At 46.2% G+C, this 14,369-nt stretch overlaps 1 protein-coding gene across 1 annotated transcript in view; it reads left to right on the top strand.

The window, feature by feature from the left end:
- ankk1 (ankyrin repeat and kinase domain containing 1) overlaps nt 1–13,965 on the top strand; it is a gene marked incomplete at both ends in the record, with an annotated part of 30,800 nt that extends 16,835 nt beyond the window's left edge. The window contains 6 exons of the mRNA XM_080732053.1: nt 2,334–2,449; nt 3,540–3,567; nt 9,365–9,614; nt 11,141–11,387; nt 11,899–12,212; nt 13,476–13,965. Coding sequence (XP_080588179.1) covers nt 2,334–2,449; nt 3,540–3,567; nt 9,365–9,614; nt 11,141–11,387; nt 11,899–12,212; nt 13,476–13,965 — 1,445 coding nt within the window. The remainder of the gene's footprint in view (nt 1–2,333; nt 2,450–3,539; nt 3,568–9,364; nt 9,615–11,140; nt 11,388–11,898; nt 12,213–13,475) is intronic.
- Between the last annotated feature and the right edge of the window lie 404 nt (nt 13,966–14,369).

Below are 14,369 nucleotides of genomic sequence, written 5' to 3'. Positions count from 1 at the left end.
AAACCCCGACTGGGAGAAATTACGCCTCCTGGCGTCCAGGAAGGGGACACCTTGGAACGTAGAATTGGACAGGAGTGAACGGTGTGAGCTGAGTCAGCACAATACAAACAGAGCCTGTGTAGCCTGCGGTGCCTGCGCTCAGCCGGTGATAAGCGGCCCTTGGAAGTCACACGGATTCGGCCCAGCTGCATGCAGTCTTCTGTGGGACTGGAGACGGCAGATGGTTCTTGCTTGGGCCGAGTGAGACTGGTGGGGACTGAGGATATAGGCTTGGAAGCAACGTAATGCTGGGATGCCCTCTCACGCTTACGTTCACGGTGTCGCTCGTCAATGGAAATGGCGAGAGAGATGAGTTTGGACAGAGTGGGGGGTCTCTCTCTCTCGGCTAGGGCATCTTTCGTAGGCTCGCTCAAACCCCGGAGGAACGTGCTGAGAAGTGCAGGCTCGTTCCAATCACAACGGGCGGCGAGGATGCGGAACTCAGTGGCATAATCTGCTACAGAGCTGGAGCCCTGCTGAAGAGAAGAGAGAGCTGTGTCTGCGTCGTGCCCCTGGACGTCGTGGTCAAACACAGCCTTAAACTCCAAAACAAAGTCTTTGTAGTTCTGCATGTAGGCTGCAGACCCCTCTTGACTTGAAAAAACCCAGCGGCGCGCCCTACCGGTGGTCAGGTTTGTAATGTATGCTATGCGGGCGGGGGAGGTGGAATACATGCTAGGCTGGAGATCAAACACGTACTCACACTGCATGATGAACTCCCGGCAGAGAGAGAAAGTTCCGTCATAGGGAGCCGGGGCAGTAAGGTGGGGTTCCCGGCTGGGAGACGTAATCTGCACGGGAGCGGGACTCGGAGGAGGAGTGAGTTGAGCGTTGAGTGCGGCGACTCGTTTAGAGAGCTCCTCGACCAAGGAAGTGAGATGGTTAACCTGGGTGTGTTGTTGAGTGGCCTGGGACTGCTGGAATGTAGAAACCTCCCGGAGCTCCTGCTGTAGGCTCAAAACAGCAGCGGATGCCTCCGACAGCAGGCGGGAGTGTTGGTCCAAAACTTGTCCTTGGGCCTGAAGTGGAGTGAGAGATGGGCGCTTTTCCTCCATGCTGGCTGGGTCCAGGTGGCCAGTTCCTACTGTTACGACTGGTGTGAGTTGACCCAAACGCACAGCAAAGGAGGAGGCAGAAGGAGGTTGAAGCCCACCCGGGCGTGTTTATTAACAATGGAACTCAGAGTTAATTCACAAGGGGGGCAAAAAGGGGAATTGGGCTCTGCGGCTGCTCCAACTCAGCACGGAACCCGGGAAACTGAGGAGGAGAGAAAAAGGCAGAGTCAATAATAATCCACAAGGAATAGCAGTGCACAGCAGCTACAAGGAGCAAAAACTGGCTATCTCTACTAAACTGGGAAAGCTAATAATGGCTGTCTACTTTACCAACCATGGACTGGTGAGGAACTGGCGCCGAGCTGCAAACAGGCCAGGCTCTTGTAGGCTCTGGAGGAGATGATTGCAGATGGCGACCAGGTGAGAAGATTGGCAACGGGAGACAGGTGTGCAGATGTCTGGGACTCAGAGGTCTGCTGTGACGTACTGTGCCACGAGAGGGTGCCACAGTGCCAAGTGAGGACCAGGACGTAACACCTTGGCCTGAAAACGTTGAAGACCCCTGGTCTATACGAACACAATTGGCCCGCGTTCGTGGGAGAGAAGCCGGGTGGGGAGGGTGTCTGCATGTACTGTATTCCTACGGGGCTGCAGGCGACACCTGTCAGCTGGGAGTGTTGGGTGAGAACGAAGGCTCTTCTACACCCTCCTGTATGTTAGGGAGGGACTTGGGTAGAAGAGATAGAACTAAAGGTCTTTGCACACAGACGCGTTTTTCAACCATTGCGTTTTTTCCACTGCATTGCTGCATAATTTCCGCTGTTTGCTGCATAATTAAAACGCATTGGAGTTGGTGTGCAAGGCTGTGCGGAATCGGCACTGCGGATCCCAAAAGGAGTGATGAGTTTTTTTTTACCGCTACTATTCCAAAGCCCCCCCAGGTAATTTTTTGGGGTAGATCATGTTGAGCTGGTCATTTTAAAAGAGCTTTCCAGTCAAAAAAGTGTGGGCACCCCTGCCGTAAAGAGTCAAGAAACTGTCCATTGGACTTTATGTACCAGTCATAAAAACTGTTTCAGCAATGTTTTGGGATATTGAATGTATGTCAAATAAACTGTGCTGTGGTCATGTACGACATCCACTCTGCTGGACGAACACAGTGCGTTCTTGTTCTTGAACATAGAACCTTGGGTTATTGATGTGGCCTGGTGTTTTTGTCTGTGTGTTCCTTCCACACAGACACTGTGAGGAAGACGGAAGTTCTGAGTGAAGTGCTGAAGATACCAGGAGCCGCGCCATCATCTCGCTCATCTCATGAACAACCACAGAAACCCCAGTACCCCTGGATGAATTCAGTAAGTTGTGTGTGACTATGTCTCTGTGTCTGTGTCTGTGTGTCAGGGACGTGCTGGGCCCCTGATTTAGCCTGGGAAAAAGAGTTGCAGAGGCCCTCATTGCGCGCTATAGAGAGAGATCTCTCTCCATAGCGTTGCTGCTACTCAAAGATTTGCCATTTCAGATCATGACAAGTGACAAGCCAGTGGGCCAATTACATGAGTTATATTTCGTCGTTGTCGGGTGGAAACCTTGTAGGTCCAAAACCTTTAGTATTTATCATTTTAAAAATGATTTAAACTAGTGAAAACAGCCGATCTACAAGCACACAACGCCTCGCACCGCGAGAAGTTGTGTGCTTGTAGATCTGCTGTTTTCACTACTTTTGTAACTCGTTCGGGAGTTGTCCCGCTTTTCCCAATGGCCAGCACGTCCCTGCTGTGTGTGTGTGTGTGTGTGTGTGTGTGTGTGTGTGTGTGTGTGTGTGTGTGTGTGTGTGTGTGTGTGTGTGTGTGTGTGTGTGTGTGTGTGTGTGTGTGTGTGTGTGCGCGCGCGCGCGTGTGTCTGAGTCCCTCTGTGTCTTGCAGAGTAAAGTATTGCAAAAAAAAACATACATACATATTACACCTAAAGGATTAATAATGAATTCAGCGCTGCCTTCACTGTATCCATCCATCATGTTAATTCAACAGATTGCTTCGATAACAAAATATATGAGCATATTTTGCATTTTGAAAAGGTTGTACCTACATACACTATGTATGCATATCCAGTCATTGCACACATAAATACTGGTATAGGTTATAGCTAATGGCCTCTTGTAATGTATGTGTTTATCCCATTAAAACTGGGAAAAGCATCTGCGTAGATGCTTTAGATTGTTTTATTTTTTATTTGTATTTGTTCGTGTTGGCTATTCAAAGAAATGGCAGCTATAAGCTGGTACATCTTAAAAACAATCTTAAAAAAGTGTGAGAACCATTGATTTAGAAGGCCTTTGTATAGAATCAGGCAGGCCCCAGGCCAGTGGGTTAATATAACCAAATTTATGTTGACTGACGTGAGAGCTATTGACTTCAGTAACATTTTCCTCCTTTCCCCTCCGTGTAGATGGCTGAGCTGGATGTCATCCCCTCGGGTAAGCCTTGTTGCGTAGGCTAATGTGTTCTGTTACACCAGTTCCACTGCAGCAGCCCTGACATTTTAACCCAGCGAAACCGGGAAAGCATGTGTCATTTTAGATTTTATATAATATATACAGTATATATACAGTATATAACTCATTGGTTCTTAAAGTGAAGTCCGGGGACCCTCAGCGTTCCTTGAGGGGTAGGGGGGTCCAGGGGGGTCCCCAGCAAATGTACATAATATAGTGTCCCAATCATTTTAACCACTTTTATTTCATACTTTGTCTATTTACAAAATGCAGATTTATGAGCTCATGAGCTTCTATTTTTGAAAAATCACGAACATTTGTGCAAATATTTGATTATATATTTTTGAAATACATATATAATTACATGTAATTTTGATGGTCCTTGACATGAAAACCATAAGGCGTTGTGTGTTTGTAGATCGGCTATTTTAACCAGTTTTGTGCGATAGTCTTGTGTGATGAACCAGGGCTCTACTTTACGGAAAAACGTACACATTTGAAACTTGGAGATACGAGGTTTCTGCCCGACAGTGACGATATGTTTTTGTATACATTCTTGTGAATCGGCCTTCAGATCTCAACGGGTTAACTCTCAAATACCTGGAACGCGCCCGAGTCGCGTTAGATTTTAACCACTTTAACCACTATTGTATGCTTTAAAAAAAAAATTGCAAATACACAAGCTCACAGCGCGGCACCGCGAGCTTGTAGATTTTTGAAAAATCATGAAAATGTGTGCAAGTCTATGAATATCTTTGACCCGATCTTTGACCCGACTTCTAAATCCTTCCTCTGAATCAGTGGTTCTCAAACTTTTTCATGTCAAGGACCCCCAAAATTACAGGTATTTGGCCACGGACCCCCATTTCAAAATATGTTGTTCCAGGGACCCCCCAGAAGCAAATATTTGATTTACAAATGTTCGCTTTTAAATAGATATATTCAAAGACTTGCAAAGAAAAATCATGATTTTTCAAAAATAGCAGATCTAGCTGTGAGCTTGTATATCTGCTATTTTTCAATGCTTAAAGTAGTCAATCATCCTAGGCCTAAATGGGTTAAGCAGTGACTCTGTGTTCACTGAGTTTTAATGGGGTCTTTACAGATGGAAGAGTTAACCAATCATGGAGGAGCAATAAATACGGCATTAATTCAGCGTCTCAGATGCATTTAGTCTGAAATGTTGAAACCCTGAAGAGATTTATAAGGCCTTTATGGATCCGTCTATAGCGCTGGCCAGAATGCATTAGATAGAACACCAGGGGCGTCACACCAAATTCTGGGCCCTGGGTACAAGGATTCACTGTGGGCCCCCCATGAATGTTAACTATTGAAAAATAGCAGATATACAAGCTACGAGCTTGTATATCTGCTATTTTTGAAAAATCGTGAAAATGCGTGCAAGAAACCTATGTTTCCATGTCAGTGGTTCTCAAACTTTTTCATGTGAAGGACCCCCAAGATATGTGTTTGGCCACGGACCCCCATCTCAAAATATTTAGTTCCAACTTCCAGGGACCCCCAGAAGCATAATTTGAGACAAATGTTCGCTTAAAAAAATACATATATTCAAAGATCTGCACACATTTTCACGACTTTTCAAAAATAGCAGATCTACAAGCTTGCAGCGTGTGAGCTTGTATATCTGCTATATTTCAAGTATAAAATAATTAAAGCCCCTCGGCCTTGGGCCCCAGTAACTCAGTCCCCCCCCCCCTTCCTTGTGACGCCCCTGTAGAGCACGTATATTTCCCCCCGAACTCATTCTGTCTGATGAAGAATTCATAACTTATGTGCCTGATGCATTTAGGGATCGGAGACCATTTCTGATTGCCACTGAATAAAAGAAAAGGCCTGAATTGCATTTATTTCGCTCAACCGCGACCAGATATCTCACTGTATACTTTTCTCACTCACAATGTGAGGTACAGGCAAAAGAAACAACAACTGTTGACATACCCAGTCAGTGGGGTAAAAAAGTAAAGTAAAAGTATCAATACTGCAATGTAGAGATACTCTGTCCAGCATTTAAAATGCACTTGAGTAAAAGTACAAATATATTGGCATCAAAATATACTTAAAGGACCGAAAGTAACTCAATATGCAGAATGACCCCATTTCACAAGTTTTCAAATGTAAAATCTTTTGAAAATAGCAGATCTTCAAGCTCACAATGCGTCACACCGCGACACGTTCATGAATGTGTTGAAATTATAATCAAAATCAACAAAGTAACCAACTCAAGTTTTCAAACAAAAATGTGCCTCTGTGATGTAGTGCAGTAGAAGTACAAGTGTTGGATATTGGAAATACTACAGTAAAGTAAAAGTACCTAAAAATTGTACTTAAAGGGGCACTTTTCAACCTATCTTCATATAATAGGTCCTCACTAATGTTCATGATAAAATATCACAATTTTTTTCTACTCAGTTTGGTCTCATAGGAGAGCTGTGGGTGGGTCAAATCCTTCTACCGGTGACATCATCAATGGGAAATGCAAGCTAATAGAAACTGCAGGCTTTCTATTCCTGAAAAAGTTGCAATGTTAAAGTGGAAGCCATTGTTCTCGTGATAATAAAAATCAAAAATATTTTTTTTTGTCAAACGATGATGTCACCGGTAGAAGGATTTGACAGCTCTCCTATGAGACCCAGACTGAATAGAAAAACATTTTGCTATTTTATTATGAACATTAGTGAGGACCTATTATATGAAGACAGGTTGAAAAGTGGTGAACTACTCAGTACAGTACTTGAGTAAATGTTCTTAGTTACACCACTGGACCCATTTTCTTCTCACAATTGTGAGTTATGTCTCAGAACATTATGTCTCAGAATTCTGTTCTATTCCGTCACCTTTGTGAGAAAAGTTTTTCTTTTTTTTCTTTTTAATTCAGTGGCGGAGAGGGGCTTCTATTGTTAAGTCAACAAATGAGCAACACGCTTATTATCCCGATAATTATCCCGTCATTGTAGATGCAAATTGTCAGTAATTGTCAAAGATCAACATCACTAACGTGCCGTGCTGTGAGCTCACAATGACCAAGTATAGGCTACACATCAAGTATGAGGCTTCTTTCAAAACAAATCTATGGCCGTTCTGAAACGTAGCGTTGCTGTCGGGCAGAAACCTTGTATCTCCATATTTCAACTTGTGTTTTTTTTTGTAAATTAATGCCTCATAAATTACAGTTTCACACAAAAGTATGGCCAAAATAGCCAATCTACAAGCTCATAACATGATGCAATGTGACATGTTGTGATCGAGTAGAGCTATTATTGATTTTGAAGCATGTTTTCTAACCGCCAGGTCGCAGTTGTTACTATGAAAACCTCCACCGTCTGTCCGTCACGTCACGTCACACTGTTGCCCCTATCCATGCCAAACTTTGCACACACACACTCCTTGGCTGCCAAACCACAACCTCTGGGCCTCATTTCTCACATGCCCCTGTTCTAGCGCCACCATGAGGCTGCTTTTTGCTGACAACAGGACATTGCTCCTACAGATCTTGCCTAAAAATCACGCAAAGTGGTGCACACTATCTCGCAACTCATGTCAACAACATGCATCTGTACCATTTCCCATATTCCCTCCTGATTGGCTACGATTGCCTTCTAAAGTTTGCTGGATTGCTCCCTCTTCAAAAGAAACACCACATGCCTTTTCTTTGCCATGCACATTCCCTCAACACATAGGCATATATGCCACTTCAAATCTTCACATCTACCTGCACATGGGCCTCTTTTTGCAAAACACATGTTTTGCCACTGCCCCTACTGACTTTGCACACAAATCACACAAATACATATGCAACCTAACGGTCGCTTATCTCCCGATTAGGGAGTCTTACTGGTATACAGTATATTCAGACAATGAACAGCATTACCAAGAGCGAGTGACTTGAACCATTAAGGGTAATAATAATAATAATAATAATAATAATAATAATAATAATAATAATAATAATAAAGCTTTATTTGTATTTGTATAGCACCTTTCATGACATGAAATGCAGCTCAAAGTGCTTTACAGAGCAGAAAATGAAGCACAGTTACTTAACAGAAAAAATAAAATACACATGAATACAATAAAGCAGAACAATAAAAACATAAAACATTGAAGAACAATTTCAGAACAGTGTGGACGTCAATAGCATCAAAGAGATAAAAAAATAATTCAGCTAAAAGCAAGAGTAAAGAAATAGGTCTTGAGCTGTGCTTTAAAGCTATCCACAGAGGCTGCCTGTCTTAGGTGTAGTGGGAGTTTATTCCAAACTGTCGGTCCGTAGAAGCAGAAAGCTGCTTCACCATATTTTTTATATTTCATTTTAGGCACATCGAGTAGGTCAGCACTAGAAGACCTGAGTGGGCGGTTTGGAACGTATCTATGCAGGCAGTCATAGAGGTAACACTTAAGTTGCAATGAATTATTCTCTTTGAAGGTCCAAGATGCCATGGTCTCCATAGACTTCCATGTAATTCATAGTGCACGGATCGTGCACGCCCATGCCTAGATCATGCACCACGTGTGTGCACGCTGTTCACAGCTTTCAAACAAAAAAATCCGCTTGGAAATCCGTTCAGGCATTCATGATTTAGCAGCCATTATGTTTTCTTCAGATGTAAACAAACATGGCTGCCATGTTTGAAAGAATGGGTTGGTATGGGGGTTAAACATGCAATTTCGCGATCGCGATATCATGCCTATTACATTTCTGGAGGTCCAAAAAACTTTTTTGATTTATTTTATTTTTTTAAACAAAAAAACAAATCGGGGTTGGCACAGGGGTGGTACCTATACAAACTCGGGAAACTCGGGGTTGGCACCAGAAGAATTTTTTTTTTTCATGGATTTCCATGGGGGAAAAAAACTGTTTCATGGTTTCCATCCCCCGACAGCAACGACAAAAAATAGCACAAAACGATGAGTCACCCGTCTGCTCGTCTTCACACACACAATCCCCTCCTTTCAGGGGTGTCGCACCAAATGCTGGGCCCTGGGTACAAGGATTCACTGCGGGGCCCCTCATGAATGCTTTAACTATTGAAAAATATATATAAAAGATATACAAGCTCACAGCGTGGCACCGAGTGCAGCGGTGCGAGCTTGTAGATCTGCTGACGTTTTTGAAGTCTTTGAATATTTCAAATCCTTCTAAGGTTTTTTTGAAAAACCTATGTTTCTATGTCAGTGGTGCTCAAACCTTTTCATGTCAAGGACCCCCAAAATTTTATGTATTTGGCCACGGACCCCCATCTAAAAAATATTTAGTTCCAGGGACCCCCCAGAAGCAAAATTTGAGTTACAAATGTGCGCTTAAAAAAATACACATATTCAAAATAGCAGATCTACATCTGCCGCGCTGTGAGCTTGTATATCTGCTATTTTTCAATAGCAGATACCAGTAAGACTCCCTAATCGGTAGATAAGCGACCGTCAGGTCAGCAGTGTCCAAAAATGTAAAAAAAAAGAAAAAAAAAAAAAACGGCCTGATGGTGCTAAATGGGACAGATCCATGTTGATGACCTGAGTCTAGAGTAGACATACTGTGTACCGATTTGCGTGATTTTAGGGCAAAATCTGTAGGAGCAGTGTCCCAAAATGTGTTTTAAAAAATTCCTGATGGTGGCGCTAAATGGGACAGATCGATGTTGCCGACAGGACTCTAGACATAATAAGGTTCCTCCACCTTGGGCCCTAGTAACTCAGTCCCACCTTTTCCCCACCCTTGTGACGCCCCTGTTCACACACAATCCCCTTCCTTTTGTTGTGGCAGGTCAGCGGAGCAGCGACCAGGAGCAGGGCGGCCTCCTCTCTCTGCTGTCACAGAGAGACTTTGAGCGCTTCCGACGGTCCGTGAGACGGGAGCACGCCTCCGCGCTGCTCCCCGACAGCAACACTCTGCTCCACCACGCCGTGGCCAGCGGCGACGCAGAGAGCGTGCGCCGCGTCCTGAGCCTGGGCGCCGAGGTGAACCGCCCCAGCTCCAAAGGTTACACCCCTCTCATCATTGCTGTACTGCACAGGTCTAGTTGGAAATCCATTTCAAGTTCATATTTGATATAATACGCGCACGGATGTAAGGAGTAGTTGATTTCTTTTGACTGCATAGTGTCTCAAATGTGCCTTTAAGGAAAATGATAAATGGTGCATTTATATAGAACCTTTATCCAAGGCGCTTTACATTGTGCAGTTGATTTCTTTTGACTGCAGTGTCTCAAATGTGCCTTTTAGGAAAATGGTAAACGGTGCATTTATATAGCGCCTTTATCCAAGATGCTTCACATTGTGCATTACATTCACCCATTCACACATCGATGGTGGAGGAAACCATGCAAGGAGCAACTAGGGGTTCGATGTCTTGCCCAAGGGCACTTATAGTTTGTCATGTTGACAGGAGGAGCCGGATCATTGGCCAACCTGCTCTACCTCCTGAGCTACAGCCGCTCAGGAAAATAAATTCCACCGATGCATAAGGAATAGAAGCTTACAATAGCCTTTAATCGTTTTTTTTGTTATTAAAGGTTCAAGTTTTTCTTCATAATATTATATGGAAATGACAACATTTGAAGTTCTGAAAAGGTCTGTAAATATAGAAGAATTGTCTCTATACTTCCTCCCCCTGGCCAGCCGGGGCGTCTGATGGAGGGGAAAGGAACCGTTTGGAATAACGTGTTCCTTCCACATGCTACGTCCAACCGGGGAAACTCCCCCCTGTCAGGTGAAAAGAAGCGACATGGACTCCTCATGCATAGAAGGAAGCATGAGGTCAGTCCGTTGCCTCCCCAGGTTGGCAGAGGGAGTGTAGCGCACTGGATTACATTAGATAATTGACACCGGGTGAAAAATGGGTTACAAAATTGTGGAAAAAAAACAAAATTGCTTCACGAATTGCACAGTGAAGGAAGTTGGCAGGTGTACATAGTTTAGTTTATTAACTGTACCTACCTATACCTGCAAAGCTCTGGAAAACATACTTAAATATACATACATATTGATAATATAAGTAGTATCCTTGAAATTGCTTATAGCCTTGGATTAGCTGTGGCATCGCAGCCTTGAGTATGGGAAATGTGAGTGGGTGGATATATTTGCGACCGTAGGTCGCAGTTTACTATCAGAACCGTCACAGCTTGTCCGTATCTGTCCGTACGTAATGCCTGACACTGTGGTTCCCCTGACACATCACTGTGACATCACAGGTGACATCACAGTGATGTCAGATACTCAGCGCAGGGATCTCCATATATGTGCATAAACAGGTGACATCACAGTGATGTCAGATACTCAGAGCAGGGTTCTCCATATATGGGCATAAAAGGGATTGTGTTAGGGATCTCCATATATGGGCATAAAAGGGATTGTATCCCAGATGATGCCCTGTTAGGAGAACCACACTTACATAATCCGGATATGGTCAAGACAGATGGCAAGACCTCGCCTTTAGGCGTCGTACTGGTAGTTCTATTGGCCCAGCACCCACCGTTGATGTGTGTGTAAATATAAGTATTCTTTGAAGTTTTAAAATAAGCCCACGTCTTTCTCCAATCAGCCTCCACGACATCGTCCCCTTGCTGCTGCAGCACGGCGCGAGCGTCGCGCAAGCGGACGAGGACGGGTGGACGGCGCTCCACTTCGCCGCGCAGAGCGGAGACGACAGGTCCGCCCGCCTGCTGCTGGACGGCGGAGCGGCGGCCGACGCCAGGGAGGGAGCCGGCTGGACGCCCCTCCACCTGGCCTGCCAGAACGGCCACGAGACGGCCGCGCGACTCCTGCTCTCTCGGCTGCCCGCGGAGGAGGTAGGGGTGGGCGCCGATATGGAAAAATACAATATCACAATATTTTTCCAAGCTGTATCACGATACACAATATTATCAAAATGTTTGGTTTTTATGGTTATTTTGCAAGTTACTTAACAGTACAAGCACCTACAAGGTAACAAAAACTAAAAGAAAAAGGAGTAACAGACCATAAGTGGGGTCCATGCAGGGACTCTCTGGGTTCCTTTTGGGAGGTCTAACAAGTATGTAACTCTGACCAAATGGACCCTTACGGGTCCATTTGGTTTCATTTGTACACTGTCAAGTTAAGGGGAGAGTTAAGGGGAGACCTTGACATTTTCAAGTTTGAGAACTACTGATTTAGACCAAAATGCAGGTTTAAATTATTGAATTAACAATTTTTACGATTTTTATTTTTACAAGGCTCCCTCATTGTATCAAATATATATATACGATATTTCTGAAAAGGCCTATCGTGGAGACACTGTATCGTCTCAACGATATTTATCAAAATATCTCCTACTCCTAGGAGGAGGCGCGAGAGGAGGCGCAGGGGAGGACCCCGCTCCACGTGGCCTGCGCCTACGGGCATGACAGCATCGCCAAGATCCTGCTGGCGCGGGGCGCCGACCGAGACGCGGCCGACCGCGCCACGGGCGCCACCCCTCTGCACCTGGCGGCCGAGGCGGGCCGCAACACGGTGGTCCGGCGGCTGGTGACGAGCGGGGCGCAGGTGGGCACCGTGGATGCCCGGGGACGCACGCCGCTGCACCTGGCAGCCCTGAACGGCCACACGGGCATCTGCAGGCAGCTGCTGTCCAAGGGGGCCCGCCCCGACCCCAGGTATATACACAGGGCTGTGTCACTGTCATGAACTGTCTGGGGTGTACCTTTATTGTGCAGTGATGTCCGCATGATAGTGAAAAAGCAACTGCTTTCTACCTAGTCCCGGAAAAGACGCGCCGTGATTGGCTGGTGTCGCTTCGAATGACAACCACACAACACACCTCCCCTACGCAAGGCTTTTCCTCCCCTACTAATACAGACCGAATGCACCTGTCCAGTACTGGCCTCAGTGGCTTAGTGGACTAGTCACTGCACTCCCAATCCATGCACCCTGGGTTCACATCCCACTTGTTACAATCCCACTTCTTTCCGCTACCACGGACAACTTTTTTTTTGTGGCAACAAAGTACAATTATTATCCATGACGGAGGCTTGCCGTCTCAGGCGAGCTTGAGCCCTGTGAGGCCGGGCCGAGCGGTGCGAAGGTCGCATGAGCCGACTCAGCGCCGTTGGAGTTACATAAACTGGGGACAGAATAGTAAATAGTGACCAAGGGACTGCTTCTGCGTCGGAATGCGGCTCAAAGGGACTTCAGCCAATCAGACGCTGGCAGGGTGGGGTTTGATTACTTCTATTGATTACTCATGCCATGGAGACTTGAGTTAAATAATAATAATAATTTTTAGTTTTTTTGTCATACAATTAATAACAATTAACGATGGGGGCACGGTGGTGTAGTGGTTAGCGCTTCGCCTCACAGCTAGAAGGTCCTGGGTTCGATTCCCGCCGGGGGACGCTGTGGGCGCTGGGGGCGTGTTTCTCCCTCCGCGTCATCAGCGCCCACACCCTAGGTGAGGTTGGCAAAAGGGCCTTTCTGTGTGGAGTTTGCATGTTCTCCCCGTGTCTCCTAGGGTTGATACCCTCACAAAAACATGCAGTAATCCTGGTCTCTATACTGCCTCCCCCTGGCCAGTCGGGGCGCCTGATGGAGGGGAAAGGAACTGGTTGGAATAACGTGTTCCTTCCACGCGCTACGTCCATCCCAGGGAAATCCCCCCTGTCAGGTGAAAAGAAACAACTTGGACTACTCATGCATTGAAGGAAGCATGAGGTCAGTCCGTTGTCTCCCCAGGCGCGGCAGAGGGAGAGCAGAGCCCAGGATTACATAGATAATTGGCACTGGGTGAAAAAATTGTGGGATAAAAATCATAGCAAAAAATAAATAAAAATAACAATTAACGATTTCATTGTATTTTTGGCGTTGAACATTATGAACAACAAATGTAATCTCTGTTTGCCTTTTTTTGGCCCCTTTTTTAGGACCACCGAGGGCTGGACGCCCGTCCACCTGGCGGCGCTGCGGGGCCACGGCGACACGCTGCTGCAGCTGGACAGCCAGGGGGGCTGCGTGGACGCGCGGGGGCCGGGGGGCTGGACGCCACTGCACCTGGCCTGCCAGCGCGGCCAGGAGGGGGCCGTGGCCAAGCTCATGGCCGCCAACGCCGACCCCAACGTGGCGGAGGACACGGCGGGCTGGACGCCGCTGCACCTGGCGTGCAGCGGCGCCTGCTTCCCCAGCGTGCTGGCGCTGCTGTCGCGCGGGGCGGACGTCAACACCGCCAACTGGCAGGGGGCCACGCCGCTGCACCTGGCGGCGCTGCGCGGGTGCGCGCCCGTCGCCAGGGCCCTGCTGCTGAACGGGGCCGACGGAGCGCTCAGGGACTCGACGGGGGCCACGGCGCTGGAAGTGGCTCGCACGCACGACAGGACCGAAGTGGCCGAGCTCCTGCTGAAGGGGTGTTCCACGTGACTGCAGCTATGTTGGACAACAACCTGGGGGTCTTCAAATTATTTTGGGGGGTCCCCAGAATCAATCATCAAGGACGATGATACACGAAAGAAAAGAAAGAAAGAAGATGTTAACCTAATGTGCAACATTGTTTTCTCACTCAACAGTAAACAAACCAACATAAAGTGTAAGAGTATGGGCTATCTGCACATTTCTCAAGTGACAATTTAAGGACTTTTTAATACCTCTAAAATTAAATTAAATATTGGTCAAATTTTCGAATATAGAGGCAGAAATTGTGAAAATAGCAAATCTACATGCTCACAACGCCTCGCTCGTCTCCAGTTAAAATGTGATTATTTTGGGGGTCGCGGCCTGAAAAGGTTGAGAACCACTGCAATATTGGACAGTGGTGGGAAAAAAAG

Source organism: Nannobrachium achirus (assembly GCF_963921795.1).
Source record: "Nannobrachium achirus genome assembly, chromosome: 8".
NCBI classification, from domain to species: Eukaryota; Metazoa; Chordata; class Actinopteri; order Myctophiformes; family Myctophidae; genus Nannobrachium; species Nannobrachium achirus.
Note: the sequence above shows the minus strand (reverse complement) of the source record. Positions and strands in the feature narration are given on the sequence as shown.